The sequence below is a fragment of the Ips typographus genome, linkage group LG16, assembly GCF_016097725.1.
Source record: "Ips typographus isolate SLU linkage group LG16, UJ_Ityp_2.0, whole genome shotgun sequence".
NCBI lineage: Eukaryota > Metazoa > Arthropoda > Insecta > Coleoptera > Curculionidae > Ips > Ips typographus.
The window spans coordinates 7,223,499-7,236,534 of record NC_138437.1 but is presented as its reverse complement, the minus strand read 5'-3'; the positions used below and the strand labels follow the sequence as shown (position 1 = coordinate 7,236,534).

At 35.1% G+C, this 13,036-nt stretch overlaps 2 protein-coding genes and 1 long non-coding RNA gene across 5 annotated transcripts; 1 reads left to right on the top strand and 2 right to left on the bottom strand.

Moving 5' to 3' along the window:
• Positions 1-2,726: 2,726 nt before the first annotated feature.
• On the bottom strand, positions 2,727-3,391 carry LOC145738765 (uncharacterized). The gene is made up of 2 exons (XR_014180849.1): positions 3,202-3,391; positions 2,727-3,144 (listed from the first exon to the last, which is right to left on the bottom strand). It is a non-coding gene; the product is annotated as an uncharacterized LOC145738765 (long non-coding RNA).
• A 911-nt stretch (positions 3,392-4,302) lies between these two features.
• On the top strand, positions 4,303-10,539 carry LOC145738739 (U2 snRNP-associated SURP motif-containing protein). The gene is made up of 15 exons (XM_081993748.1): positions 4,303-4,514; positions 4,573-4,689; positions 5,788-5,884; positions 6,176-6,368; positions 6,435-6,591; positions 6,647-6,932; positions 6,987-7,209; positions 7,265-7,380; positions 7,439-7,553; positions 7,608-8,037; positions 8,094-8,247; positions 8,300-8,516; positions 8,568-8,849; positions 9,065-9,127; positions 9,758-10,539. The coding sequence occupies exons 1-15, from the start codon at positions 4,497-4,499 to the stop codon at positions 10,092-10,094; spliced, it is 2,805 nt and encodes a 934-aa protein (XP_081849874.1). The 5' UTR covers positions 4,303-4,496; the 3' UTR covers positions 10,095-10,539.
• On the bottom strand, positions 10,534-12,591 carry LOC145738755 (uncharacterized). Of its 3 annotated transcripts, XM_081993780.1 has the most exons (8): positions 12,346-12,589; positions 12,090-12,287; positions 11,892-12,032; positions 11,753-11,833; positions 11,465-11,545; positions 11,305-11,406; positions 10,867-10,941; positions 10,534-10,808 (listed from the first exon to the last, which is right to left on the bottom strand). In XM_081993780.1, exons 1-8 carry the CDS (start codon positions 12,407-12,409, stop codon positions 10,639-10,641), a joined length of 912 nt encoding a protein of 303 aa, XP_081849906.1. In that variant the 5' UTR covers positions 12,410-12,589; the 3' UTR covers positions 10,534-10,638. The 3 variants fall into 3 exon arrangements, with proteins under 3 accessions (XP_081849906.1, XP_081849909.1, XP_081849907.1); XM_081993783.1 differs by lacking the exon at positions 11,465-11,545 and having other exon boundaries at positions 12,346-12,591; XM_081993781.1 differs by lacking the exon at positions 11,753-11,833 and having other exon boundaries at positions 12,346-12,591.
• Positions 12,592-13,036: the final 445 nt, after the last annotated feature.

Genomic DNA, 13,036 nt, shown 5'->3' with positions numbered 1-13,036 from the left:
TGAAAGAGAAATTTGCGACCTGTGGGGTTCATTAAGTAAAATTGGTTTTGACCTTCTGAAAAAGGTTTGCTGAGCCATATTTCATTCATACTTGCTGACTCAAAAGCACGTTAAAGCTATGCGTGTACAATGTGACCTTCAGTAAATATTAATTTACAGACATAAACCCTTTCCTGACAGATTCCGATATTTAGATAAAGTTTCAAAACACTCACAATGGAAAATTTCAAGCAGGAAACAGCAACAGATCCTGTTGGTATAATTTGTAACCTTGTAACGGAAGCTTATAAGTTCTTTTCTGTAAGAGGCAATATGTTAAACAATTATAGTTGATTTTTCAACTCCATTGGAAAACTAAGGTAATGTTTTAGTATGCTTCATAAAAAAAACAATAGTAATCTTATCTGAAAGGCTGTTTTACAATGTCTACGGTCTAGAAGTTTTATTGATGCAGATCAGTTATGGAAAAATTGTGTTGTTATAACAAGAATAAAAAATTTTAAAATATTTTAGTTCACTTGAGAAATCCATATTGTGACTTAAAATCAGGAAAATCGATTGATCATATAGCTGTCAAAATTATTTAAGACCCTCTCTAATGAAAGAGAGGTCTAATCAGTTCTTTTACATGTTGATTCTCATAAAAATTTTCCTGGCTGCATTTCTTGACACTAAAAGGCGTTATAGATGTTGGCAGTGTTTATGGTTTTATAGAGCATGACTAAAGTTAATAACCAACGCATCATTAAAACATACCTTTATTTATTTAACTTCATTTTAGCCAGTGGTTTTACAAACTGTTTACATACTTATGTGTAACGTGATTCACTTTTATAGAGCAATTTTACAGATTTCTTGATTTGGAAATGTTTTTTTTTTTTTTTAATGTGTTCTTAAGGTAATTTCACAGCAATTGTTACTGTTTCATTTATCTATAAATTGTGTGAATTTGTCTCGTGTGTGGAATATAGAAAATGTCACTTTTTTTCGTAATATCTGTCTCGTAGAGTTACTTGCAAAAGTATCAAAATAAACACATTTTACCATGATTTGCAAAATTTTTTCGATAACTTTTTGTTTACAACCGAAATATTTAATTATTTTTAATAATACTTTAGTCAGTTAAGTCAATGATTGCTGATTTTCTAAATTGAATGATTGACTTAGATTTTCTTAGTAGTAATTGATTGAGTGAGAACGTAAGATAAACTAGGAGGAAAAGACACATCAGGAATGGTAAAGTAAGACATAAAGAAAGACCTCATAAAGAAAGAGAAGTATCTGTTAGTGAAATTTTTCAATGAACTTATTTAAAATATTAAAATTGTGAAATCTGGTCATCAATTGTTAACCGTTCACCTATTGTATGATCAACCTCGAATTCCATTTTTATGACTTAAATAAGTATTTACTTAAAATTGTTAACCAGGACAAATTTTATGTTTTGTTTAAGTTCAACATATTTTCGCTAGTCATTGGACGTTAATTAGGAAGGAATCATTCTACCTAAACATAAGGCACTAACCTACCTAAACATTTTTTTACGTTATTTTAGTTAAGATTCCTGACATGTGCAGTAGACATCCGGAAAAGGCATTCTTACACTCTTGGTCATAAACAGAAGACGTGCATATTGCTTATCGTACATTATAGTATGTACATTTATTCTACTGTGCATATAAAATTCCCCTTAATTCTATAACTCTATCTATTGCAAAGTAGGCCCCAATTTGCAAACGCTCGTTTGGCCAATCAAATTAGATCGGCCTCAAACGGAAGATTGTATTTATAAAACTATATTCTCCTGTGATTTGTCCTGATTAAAGTTGATTGGAGTAGGATTTTGCACGTACACCACTTGCCCAGTTAAGCTGGAGTTTGCAATAAATGTATAAACTATGGTACTTGGAAAAAATTCTGTTGTATATTTGGGGAACAATACCTGCACGTGTGTTATTGATAATGACAATAAATATCAGTTATAGTGTCACGTAATATTAGAGATTGTGTAAACTATGTGAATCAGTTTAATGAGATTTTTTCCTGTCCGGAAGCACATTGCTAGATTTATATTATTTATTAAAGAATGTATTTCCTTTTCTAAAAAGCAGCTGATAATTTTGTATCTAACGATATTTTTGGCAGAGCATCTAAGTGACGCAGCAATGTAGATATTAGCGTAAAGCCACCCACAACAGGTTGTTTTACTGCTAATGTAACGAGCCTCAGGTATCAAATGGCCGTTTCGCAATCTTAAATTAGCAATTCTATAAATGGGGCTTTCAATTTGCTATTTGCTTTTGTGTCAATCTGGCGCTCTGCTAATTATTTGGTAATAAGCCTTCTCCAGATCATTAACATGTTCTATAATACCTTCCAAACTAGGAAAAGATAATTTACAACTTGTAGATTAAACACGTTCACGTGGACCAATCAGTCAGATTAAGTGCATAGTAACTACAGTTCGACGACTTCGATTTATTAATATTTGTAATTGGAATTGAGACTTCTAGTCTGTAGTTCTCGTTACAGGGTGTTGATTAAATAATATTGTGTCAGTAATCGATTTCCTTTAAGTACATCGATTGATAGTCACATATGTTTCTTTCCTCATGCATTTTTTATATCACCACTAATTGCACAAGGTCTATTAGGGTCACTTTAATCTTGTTAGAACGTTTTTTTATGCAGTCAGTTATATAATTACTAAAGTGCAAACAAGTGAGTTTAATGTAATGTATTTTATTAAAATTGCACCTCCAATTTCCTAGTAAATCTTATCCAATATGCTAGAATTTTGCTGATTAACCATCACCTGTTGCCAGACGTAGACTTCGCCCTTGGCTATTATCACTACAAATTCTCTGAGATTAAATATCCCCAACATTATGTTCCAATGGCGCTATAGATTAATTATCATTGTGTGAACCGCGTTATATCATGTTTCACAAGTGCAATTAGTAAGAAAAAGACACGCAGCTTCCCTACCATAGTGGTAGGGTTGCTTTCTTCTTGGTTCTTGGCGTACGTGAGATCAGAAACGTAGTCTGCAGACAGCATTCACTTAGTTTAGGTTGCAAATCGTATATCAATATCATCCGTCTTATCAGCATAACGCAAAAATTAGTTTTTTTTTGTCGCACTCTAGTGGAAAATAATATCAGTTATTTGTTGTCAACGTGAAGATGCTGATGTACCTACCTATCCAGGGAACTTTGCCTCGACTGTTGTTGTAATGTAATGTGATCTGACTAGTATTCAGTTACTGGGCTTCTCAATGAGACATAACACATTATAAAATTTAGTAGTAAGCAATTAGTGAACTAGAATGGATCTTTTCAGGGGCAGTTGAAATTCTACTTAATTAAAAAAATATGTTGACCAAGTTAAAATTGTCAGTACTAGGAGGCTCATTATTGCAATTTAGTACGGTTTTAATTCCACGGGGCATGATTTTCTTACTATCAACAAACAGTTTATAATATTCCTAGAACCGGGTTGGAACAGCGAAAACGGTGACCTGACTGACACTACCTATTGTTATTGCGAAAAAGTTGATCAACCATTGCCTAAGGACAAATGCTGATCAACTGTATATTGCTAATTAGTTTAGGTTGAATGTTTCATGTTACTGCTATCTGTAGTTGTTTAATGACAAATGGTGAATGCGCTTATCCATAGATTATACACTCATTCATTCATATAAATTTATCAATAATTGTGACAGTAAGAACGAGGATATATGAATTAAAACAATATATAAAATACATTCAGTTTTCTGAAACTAATTAATCATGTCACCCCCATATGTTCGTTACCATGGAAAATATAGCAGTCCTTGTTAATTCCAGAGAAAACAGTAATTTAAAATCAGTTGAGCCGATTATTGTAGCTTACAACAGAGTAAATACTAAAACCCTAATTCACACAGGATTCAAACTAAAATCAAACAATCAATTCAAAACCGATGAAGTTTCTGGGCTTTAGCTTATAGGGGGCGCTCACACAGCAGAAGAAAACAACAGTTTAAATTATTTTTCGTTGTTCTGTAGTTCTGAGCACTACATTTGTAACTGTGCATAAATGTGACAGGCAGTAAACTATACAGAAACGTAAAACAAACCAGATTACAAAGATCACAACAAATAAAAAAATTGCAATAATAACAGGGATACGGAACGCATCATTACGATCTATAAAATTTCATAACTGAACGTACTTCTTCATCACGTTGCCACTTTGCTACGTTTGACAATTTCGACAGAAAACTCCCCAGATTTGACAGTTTGACACAAAAATCCCCACAATCAGTCTAGTCTAGTAACTTTGCCATTAACCATTAAGCAATGTTTAGTGATCCTGAATGTTACTTTTTATTTTAAACTTTTGCCTTACAATCTGCTATTTCTTATTTATTTTACGAGTACAGAGTTCAGTCTACTGCCTTTTCCAGTTATCTGGATTTTACTTATTTTTTGGAATGCTGACTTAGCAATATGTCAGAAAAAATCAAGGTAAGGCAGTCGTTTGCCGCTATAGGGTATCATGGTTATTAGTTTTTGTTGTAAACAGAATATACCAGAGCAAAAACTCAAAGCGTTTTCCATTGGAAGCATGGGGAAACGTAGCCTCTCCAAAAAGGAGTTGGAGGAACAACGGAAAAGGGAGGAAGAGAAGGCTGCAGCTCATGTAAGTTTTACCTGTAATTTGAGGGGTTAAGTTCCACTCTACTTTGGTGGATGATTGTTGTAATTTGTAATACACAAAGATACTAAAACTTTTGACTCTAAAATTGTTTTAGTATAGTAATATTAAGCAGTCTGTAGTCTTGAAGCAGGGATGGGACTGTCATTCAAGCAAAGATTTATCTCAGAGTTATCTTGTTTAGGTTATTAACTTTACATAGGCCTGCATACTAAATGATAAGTTGGTGAGTCCCAATTATAACCTCCTGATATAGGTTCTTGTATGTATTGTCCATGTTAAGAAACAAAAAATGTTATAAAACACATGCAGCTGAAAGAAATTTGACTGATCTTTCATATAATTTATTCCTAAATTAATTGTTCATTGTTTGCATTTTTAGTAAGTAAGAACCTTTTATATAGTGTATTTATTCCTTACTCAAAAATTTGTTTTTGTGTAGACATTGTGCCTTTCATCTAAATAAAACAACTTAAAAGTAAGGTTTAGTAGGTTTTAGGTATACTCATTTTGATGTTGTTTGGCACAGTATCAACCATCTAAATTGTATTCCCTATACATACAGGTCTTATTTTATCCTAAATCCCATTTATGCCAATTTCAGATGAATGTGCATTGTTGTAATGACAAAGAACAGTGCAAGTATGTTTGTTTTTTCTGAATTATAAGATGTGTGTGTGGGTTTTATTCTCTTTGAATGTTCCTTTTCTTTGTCATGTCATGCAAAAAGGACTCTAGGACCCGAAGAAAAATTACTATTAATATTGTGGTCATAATTTTAAATAAGTAGCAACTTGGAAATTAGTGTAACTATTGTTTGTGGTCTACTAATGCACAATCTAGCTGGAATCATTTTGTACTATTCCCATTTTGCATTTGAAATTGTTTCTAGAAATTGGCAAAAGCACCACATTCTCTATTTTTGTTTATTTGCCAATTTTCTGTCCATAATTATTTAACTAAATCTTAGTAATTATTCTTTTACCTTCTACATGCCTTTTTAAACCCATTAGAAAAGGAAAACATTTTTACCAGAAGCAAAATTATTTTTTCTTTACTTCACAGTAAATATATTATTTTCAGGCTTTCCAAGAATTTGTGGAAACCTTCCAGGAGACGCCTGTAAATGGCAGCAGCAAAGTCTGGGTTAAAGCTGGTACTTATGATGCTGGTGCTCGAAGTAAGTTCATTAATATTATTTTAAAGGTTGAAAATAGTTTTGGATAATTGATTGGTAAATTATGAATAGTTTAATGCAACATTGTATCATTAAAGTAGTGGTTAACAAAGCATAAAAAGTAGTGTAGTAAAAAAAAACCTTGGTTGTTTGTAGAACTGATTTACATTTCGTAATTTGCAAGGAAACAACTGTATTTTTTCATATTTTTAATAATTTACAATGTTGCACTAATTATATTATCATTTGGTTATGTCACAATAAATGGCGTTTTAAAGTAATTGTCTCCTACAGGGGAAGACACTAAAGATAAAGGAAAACTGTACAAACCTACATCAAAACTAATTAAGGATGAACCCTTGACCTCAGCTGAAAAAGCGCAAGCCTACGCTAATTTCCTTATAACGGAAAAGAAACCGGAAAGGTTTGGTAAATCTAAAAGAAGTGGTAAAAGTAACTTGGAGAGTTTTATGGAAGAGCTCAAGCAGTAAGTTTGGTTTACCCCAACTGAATCTCATTTTTTAAAATTAATATTAAATTTGAAATAAACCAGAATCCAAGAAGAACGAGAAGAGAGGCATAAATATAAAACTCATGTTAAAACACCTATTGAAAATGAGTTAGATTTGTTTATGAGGGGTGACTTAGGGTCTTTTGATAATGGAGACCCTAACACCACAAATATTTATTTAGGAAATCTACATCCTAAAGTGAGTTTAACTGTCTTTAAATCTAGGATAGTGAAATAAAAAATTGGGATTTTAGTTAACTGAACCTCAATTAATGGAAATTTTTGGAAGATACGGGCCTTTAGCTAGTATTAAAATTATGTGGCCGCGATCAGATGAAGAGAAAGCTAGAGGAAGAAATTGCGGCTTTGTCGCTTATATGTCTCGTAAAGATGGAGAAAGAGCCTTAAGGAACTTAAACGGCAAAGATGTGTTTGGGTATGATATGAAGCTGGGGTGGGGAAAGGCTGTGATCTTACCCTCTCACCCTATTTATATCCCTCCTGTCCTTATGGAAGTTAGTCAACCTCCTCCGCCTTCAGGTAGGTTGGATTTAACTTTTTGGTTAGTTTTTTCATGGTTGGTTGGGCTTACAGGATTGCCTTTTAATGCTCAACCCTCTTCTGAAGACAAGGATATTTTACCTAAGTCTGATGAAGAACTAGATGCAATATTAAAAAGAGCAGTAGTAAAAGTAGTTATACCTAATGATAAGAATTTGTTGATGTTAATACATAGAATGGTTGAGTTTGTGGTTAGAGAAGGACCTATGTTTGAAGCAATGATAATGAATAGGGAGCTGCATAATCCTCAATTTAGGTAAAACAATTGTGATGTCACTGGTATAAAATATCAACGTATGTGTTTATTGAAGGTTTCTGTTCGAAAATCAAAGCCCTGGGCACATTTATTACCGGTGGAAAATGTATTCTATTTTGCACGGGGACGCTCAAAAAGACTGGAAATCTAAAGAATTTAGAATGTTTCACGGTATTATAATTGCGATATGTATATTAAGAATTGTGTAATAAAAGTTTTAACTAACTAGGAGGCTCAATTTGGAAACCACCATTAATGCATTCCTACACAGCAGGGATGCCAGATGATTTAGTTGTAGATGACGACATTCTTCGCGAAGCGTCTAAAGGCGCTTTATCAAGAGGGTTAGTAGTAACACCCTATTAAAATTTCCTGTTCTAACCAGTCTTAATTTATAGCCAAAGAGACCGCTTGGAAGATTTGCTACGCAATTTAACTCCTGAAAAAAGAAAAATAGGTGAGGGTATGGTGTACTGTATTGATCACGCGGAGGCAGCTGAAGAAATTGTGGAATGCATCACCGAGTCTCTATCAAACGAATCAACGTTAATAACCAAAAAAATATCGAGGCTGTATTTAGTGTCAGATATTTTGAACAATTGCGGAGTGAAGGTCAACAAAGCATCGAACTACCGGAAAGTGTTCCAGGGAAAGCTTTTAGACATAATGACAGAAGTGAAAAAAACATATGACAAGCTAGAAAGCAGAATTCAAGCTGAAGGCTTTAGGGTCCGCGTGCTCAGAGTGCTGAAATCCTGGGAGGATACGGGAATTTACACTTCGGACTTTATGGTTAAGTTACATAATGTCTTTTTGGGGTTGGAGCAGGTATGTTGCACTACAGTCTACCCTGAAGTAGAGTTGTTACGTAGTTTTGTTTTCAGGACCCAGAAGTACCTGAAAAGGAAGAGGACATTGACGGAAATCCTTTGGAGAAAACGTCAGATGATGATGGAGTTCCTATTGATGGTGCAGCATTACTGAAAAATGCAATGAGTCATTATAATAGCTCTGCGGAGGAAGAAGAAGATATTGATGGTGAGTTTTGGTGCCAATTTTGCCATTTTTTATTCTTAATAACACTGTACAGGTGAAGAAATTAAAGATGACTCTTTAATTGATGGAGTACCTGTTGCCTCTGGTTTTATAAAATCAAAATGGGAAACCGTGGACCCTAATGAAGTGGAAGCTCAAGCCATGACTACAAGTAAATGGGATTTACTGGAAGCTAGTCACGACAACAACAGCCAGGACAGTAGTCTCAATGCTAATGATCAGGACTCTCCCATTGATTACGGCGACACCAGGTCGATATTTAATGTGCTTGAATCAACTGACATTAACTATATTAATTACAGAAACATGTCAGAAGAACGGCGTATGAAGTTACGGGAAATTGAAGTGAAAGCTGTGCAGTATCAAGATGAGTTGGAATCAGGACAAAGGACGTTAAAAGTGGGGTGGACAGTGTCCCAACAAGTAGAACATTATAGAAGGAAATTATTGAGAAAGTCTGAGAAAGAGTCTAAAAAAGAACCTAAAGGGGACAAAACTCCGAAACCTGAAAAACATAAAAGAGACTATGACAAGAGCGAAAGGCGTGGCGAGGACAACTCCGACGATGAATACTACAAGGAACAGTAAGTACAAAATCTCCCGGCAATTTTTTCGACTGCAAACTGCGTTAAATCGCGATCGAGTTTTTCTTTTGTGTTTCCGTTCTCTAAGGTGCAATTTTAATTTTTTTGAGAACATGTTTCAACAATTTGTCTGTTAAAAACTTGTTGAGACTATTTATTTTTCAAACCACATTTTTTATTACATTTATTAAGCTCATGATTTACTGCTTTTATAGTACCTCTAGAAAAAGTAAAAAACATGCTCGCAGCTCTTCAAGTGGTTCCACATCGAAACACAGGTAACCTTTTTAGATTTAAGTATTTATTTTTCTAGTAGACTTGTCGTTTTTCTACACTTTTAAATGCAATAAGACAGTCAAATGGATTTTAAATTGAACTTATTGTGTTTAAAGTTGTTTTATAGTGATATATTTCTTCACAGCTGGTTGCTCTACATTCTGATTGGATTTGTCGTATTTTAAATAAATTACAACCAATCAGGATGGGAATCGGCCTTTAAAGTATTCTTTTAAAGCCTCATTGAATTTTATTTTTCTAAATTTTGGTTTGTGGTGGTCCAAGTTTAATTATAGGACTGTACAGAGTGTCTCAAAAAAGTATTTTACTTCTTTAAATATCAACTATTTTTGTTTGGTTTGTTTTTTTTATGCACTAGGTTAAAAAAAAAAAAAATATATATAAACAAAGAGCTCTACTTGTGGCCACCATTTAATTTGAAATGTGTATTTTTCTAGTATTGATTTTAACACCAAGAAATTTCAGTATTAATTTACATTTTAACACTTTAACCAAGATGAATTTAGGGTAACTTTAAAATACGCTTTTTACTAGTGTAGCACATATATTTCACAATAATGAGGCTGAATGAACCAGTGTTATTATGACAGTTTTCTACCTAACAAAAACAGGTCGAAAAGCCGGAGTCCCGGAAGGAAACGAAGTGCGAAGATTTCACCTTCCCCACCCCGATCCCGTCGTCATTCTCCACCCTCTTCTCGGTCGTCGCGGAAGCGAAAAGACTCAACCTCTCCTATTAGTTCCACAAGTAAATACTCCCCTCCACATAGTACAAGTCGTCATAGGTATTCTTCTCCATCTCCGGTCAGAGGTTCCAAAACGAGGGGGAGATCGCCCTCCCCCTCCCAATCGCGGAGGAGAAGCAGGAGCACGTCCAGGACGCGATATTATTCGCCAGATTCCACAAGTTCAGGGTCGAGAAAGCACCGACATAAACACAAGTATTAGCGGTGCGATTTTGGTGTTTGGTGGGACTTTATAAGTTGAGTCTTGTTCATCCGAATTTCATATCCGCAAAATTGGATATGAGATTTGGATGAGGTTTAACCTGTTGTGTTGCCGTTAGGTGTTGTGCAAAGGTTTTCGAAAACTCGGGTTTTTTTTATCACGTGTTTATACATTACTCGTAGTTTTTTTCTGCTAAACTTTCAAACTTTTAAAAGAGTCGGGTAGTTTTTACCGAACAAGCTTTATATAACATAAACTTTTTCCAGTCGTATTTACTTTATTTTTGTAGGAGACCACGTACGTATGTTGTACATACAAAGTAAAATAAGTTAAAATACCTTTTGTAAAAATGTTATTCAATTCTTGTACATATTTTATAGCTTTTCATAGTACCGTTTATGTATAAGCTTTATTTGGATTTTGTTAATAACAAAATTAATTACAACAGAGTGGTTTTATTCACTTCCCAATCCCTACTGACCAACATTTATTATCAAAATTATTTGGACCTTGTATATAATTCAGTCATACTAATAGTTAAAAATTAAGCTGCAGCTACAGCGTTGGCTGTAGCAATGCTGTTAGCTCCTCCAAAGCCTCCATATCCTTGGCTTCTACTGGAACTACTGGCTGAAGACGAAGTGGCGGTGAAACCGTTTCCGGTAAATGTTTGAGTTTGGGCGTTTGCATCTGCACTGCTACCTCCTGAGGCTCCTAAATTCATAAAAATTGTATTGACTCTGTAGGAAAAATGGAATAGTAGGAAATATACCTGCAGAAGTTCCGCCTCCATGTGGACTTAAACCTCCAGCTCCACTTCCGGCATTAGCATTTGCTTGGGCACCAGCTGAAATAAAATAGTAGGTATACTTATTATTTCAAAATTAACACAATTAATCCAACTTCAAACAGCAAAAAATAATTCAAAACGACGCTACATAATAAATCAGTAGGTTTTCGCATCAACGAGCTAAAAAAACCTTTTTGGCACTTAATGTCCAAAAGTGTCCTTCACCACAAACGTAAAATCCATTGACAAATCAACATGTGAAACAAGTCGATAATTAGTTATACTCGTAGACCGTGATGCTCTAGCTGAATCTTGTAATAGTTTTCAACATGGTTATTAGACTTGATTTTTTACAAAACGTTGGTTTATGCCACTTGCAATAGAATTAAAAGTTAATGGTAATAAATTTATGAAAATTACCTCCAGATGCTCCTCCTTGGCCTCCATGATTATGGAATCCACTGCCACTTCCACCTCCGGCATTTGCTAAGGCGTTAGATCCAGCGTTTGCTTCTCCCCCAACTTGAACATTAAACTCGAAATAAATCACTTCTTTTCCATCTGAAGGTAATAAACTTACATCCACCATTTCCTCCAAAGCCTCCTTGACCACCTCCGGCATTTGCTAAGGCGTTAGAACCAGCGTTTGCTTGTCCACCAACTGAAACATTAAATTCGAAATAAATCACCCCATTCCCATCTGGGGCCTAATTCGTGAAAGCAGGGAACGGAATTCTCAAGAGAAGTGTTGATAGAATGTGACAGAAGGAGCTAACAATAACGGTTCCTGTCACATTCTACAGGTATTTCTCTTGATAATTTCCTTCCCTCGTTTCAAGAATACGCACCCAGAAGATAATAAACTTACATCCACCATTTCCTCCAAAGCCTCCTTGACCACCTCCGGCATTTGCTAAGGCGTTAGATCCAGCGTTTGCTTGTCCACCAACTTGAACATTAAATTCGAAATAAATCACCCCCCCCCCATCTGAAGATAATAAACTTACATCCACCATTTCCTCCAAAACCTCCTTCACCACCTGGACCTCCAAATGGTGGTGGTGGTCGTGGAGGAGGATGTCTAGGTCCTCCATGTTTCCCAGGTCCACCAAACCCACCTCCAAATTGGTCAGGGAAATACAAACCTCCTAAAGTAGTTTTTATGTAAATGCTTCTTGAGGGTTTGTAGTTATTTCGTGCTTTACCTGCTTGAGCTACTGCTCCAGCTTGAGCGTTAGCATTACCTCCAAATCCTCCAGCATCAGCTTGAGCAGCAGACTGAGCTTGAGCACTTGCTCCTGGACTTTGGTGGTATCCTGCATACGCTGATCGCGCTACTCTAGTAACTGGAAGGGCACTTAAGGGGACATAGATTTCACCCTCGTATTCAATTCCTGGGATATCTGATGCAAAGAGTTCCACTTGTCTCAGATTTTCGTTAATAACTATTTAAGTACTTACACTGGAAACTGGCTGCATGACACGCAGCAAGTACCGACACTAAACACAAAACCACCCAATGCATTTTTGTGACTATTTTGATAATAAACGAAGCTGTTAACTTCTAATATATACGAAATCGGTTAAACAGGTTCCCCCCAAACAACGAGTATTTACTTTAAAAATTTACTTAGGGAAGTACCATCGCAGCTATTTGCGATTGATGATAAGTTAACGTGTATGACGAACTAGACAAACAGCCGCTTCCCACAACAAGCTAAGAGATTTTACCGATGTTCTATGCTAATTATATTGATTTTTACGATTTTTTGCGAATTCACCACGTATGTGGAATTTTATCTTCCTCGTCATTGGGTTCTATAGAATGACTTTTGTTGTCTATTATAAAATTGATGTAGTACTTTTACACCTAGATAGTTAATGGGTCAAGCTGTCTTATTTTTGATAATATTGTTGGCTGAATGCTGTTGAGAGCCTTGTAACACTTGTATCATATATTAGTCTGCATCTTTCTTCCGAACGTGTATATCAATCTCGTGTAAGGTCGGAACCAAAAATTGATTCCGCCAAGGTTCCACTTGTTTTTTGACCATTTCTTTTTGGTTCTCGAGGTACTGGTTGCCCTCGGTCAAGGTTTCGGACGTTTTAACACGTTATTTGTTGGATTTTTCGACTCGAAAAAGCAAGAATT

Excerpts from the sequence above, each read along its gene's own strand:
- LOC145738755 (XM_081993780.1), bottom strand. The coding sequence starts at position 12,409 with ATGCATTGGGTGGTTTTGTGTTTAGTGTCGGTACTTGCTGCGTGTCAT. Across the intron at positions 10,942-11,304 it reads CCAAGGAGGAGCATCTGGAG|CTGGTGCCCAAGCAAATGCT; the intron begins GTAATTTTCATA and ends ATTTTATTTCAG. Across the intron at positions 10,809-10,866 it reads TGGAGGCGGAACTTCTGCAG|GAGCCTCAGGAGGTAGCAGT; the intron begins GTATATTTCCTA and ends TTATGAATTTAG.
- LOC145738739 (XM_081993748.1), top strand. Across the intron at positions 6,592-6,646 it reads TAGGAAATCTACATCCTAAA|TTAACTGAACCTCAATTAAT; the intron begins GTGAGTTTAACT and ends TTGGGATTTTAG. Across the intron at positions 7,554-7,607 it reads AAAGGCGCTTTATCAAGAGG|CCAAAGAGACCGCTTGGAAG; the intron begins GTTAGTAGTAAC and ends CTTAATTTATAG.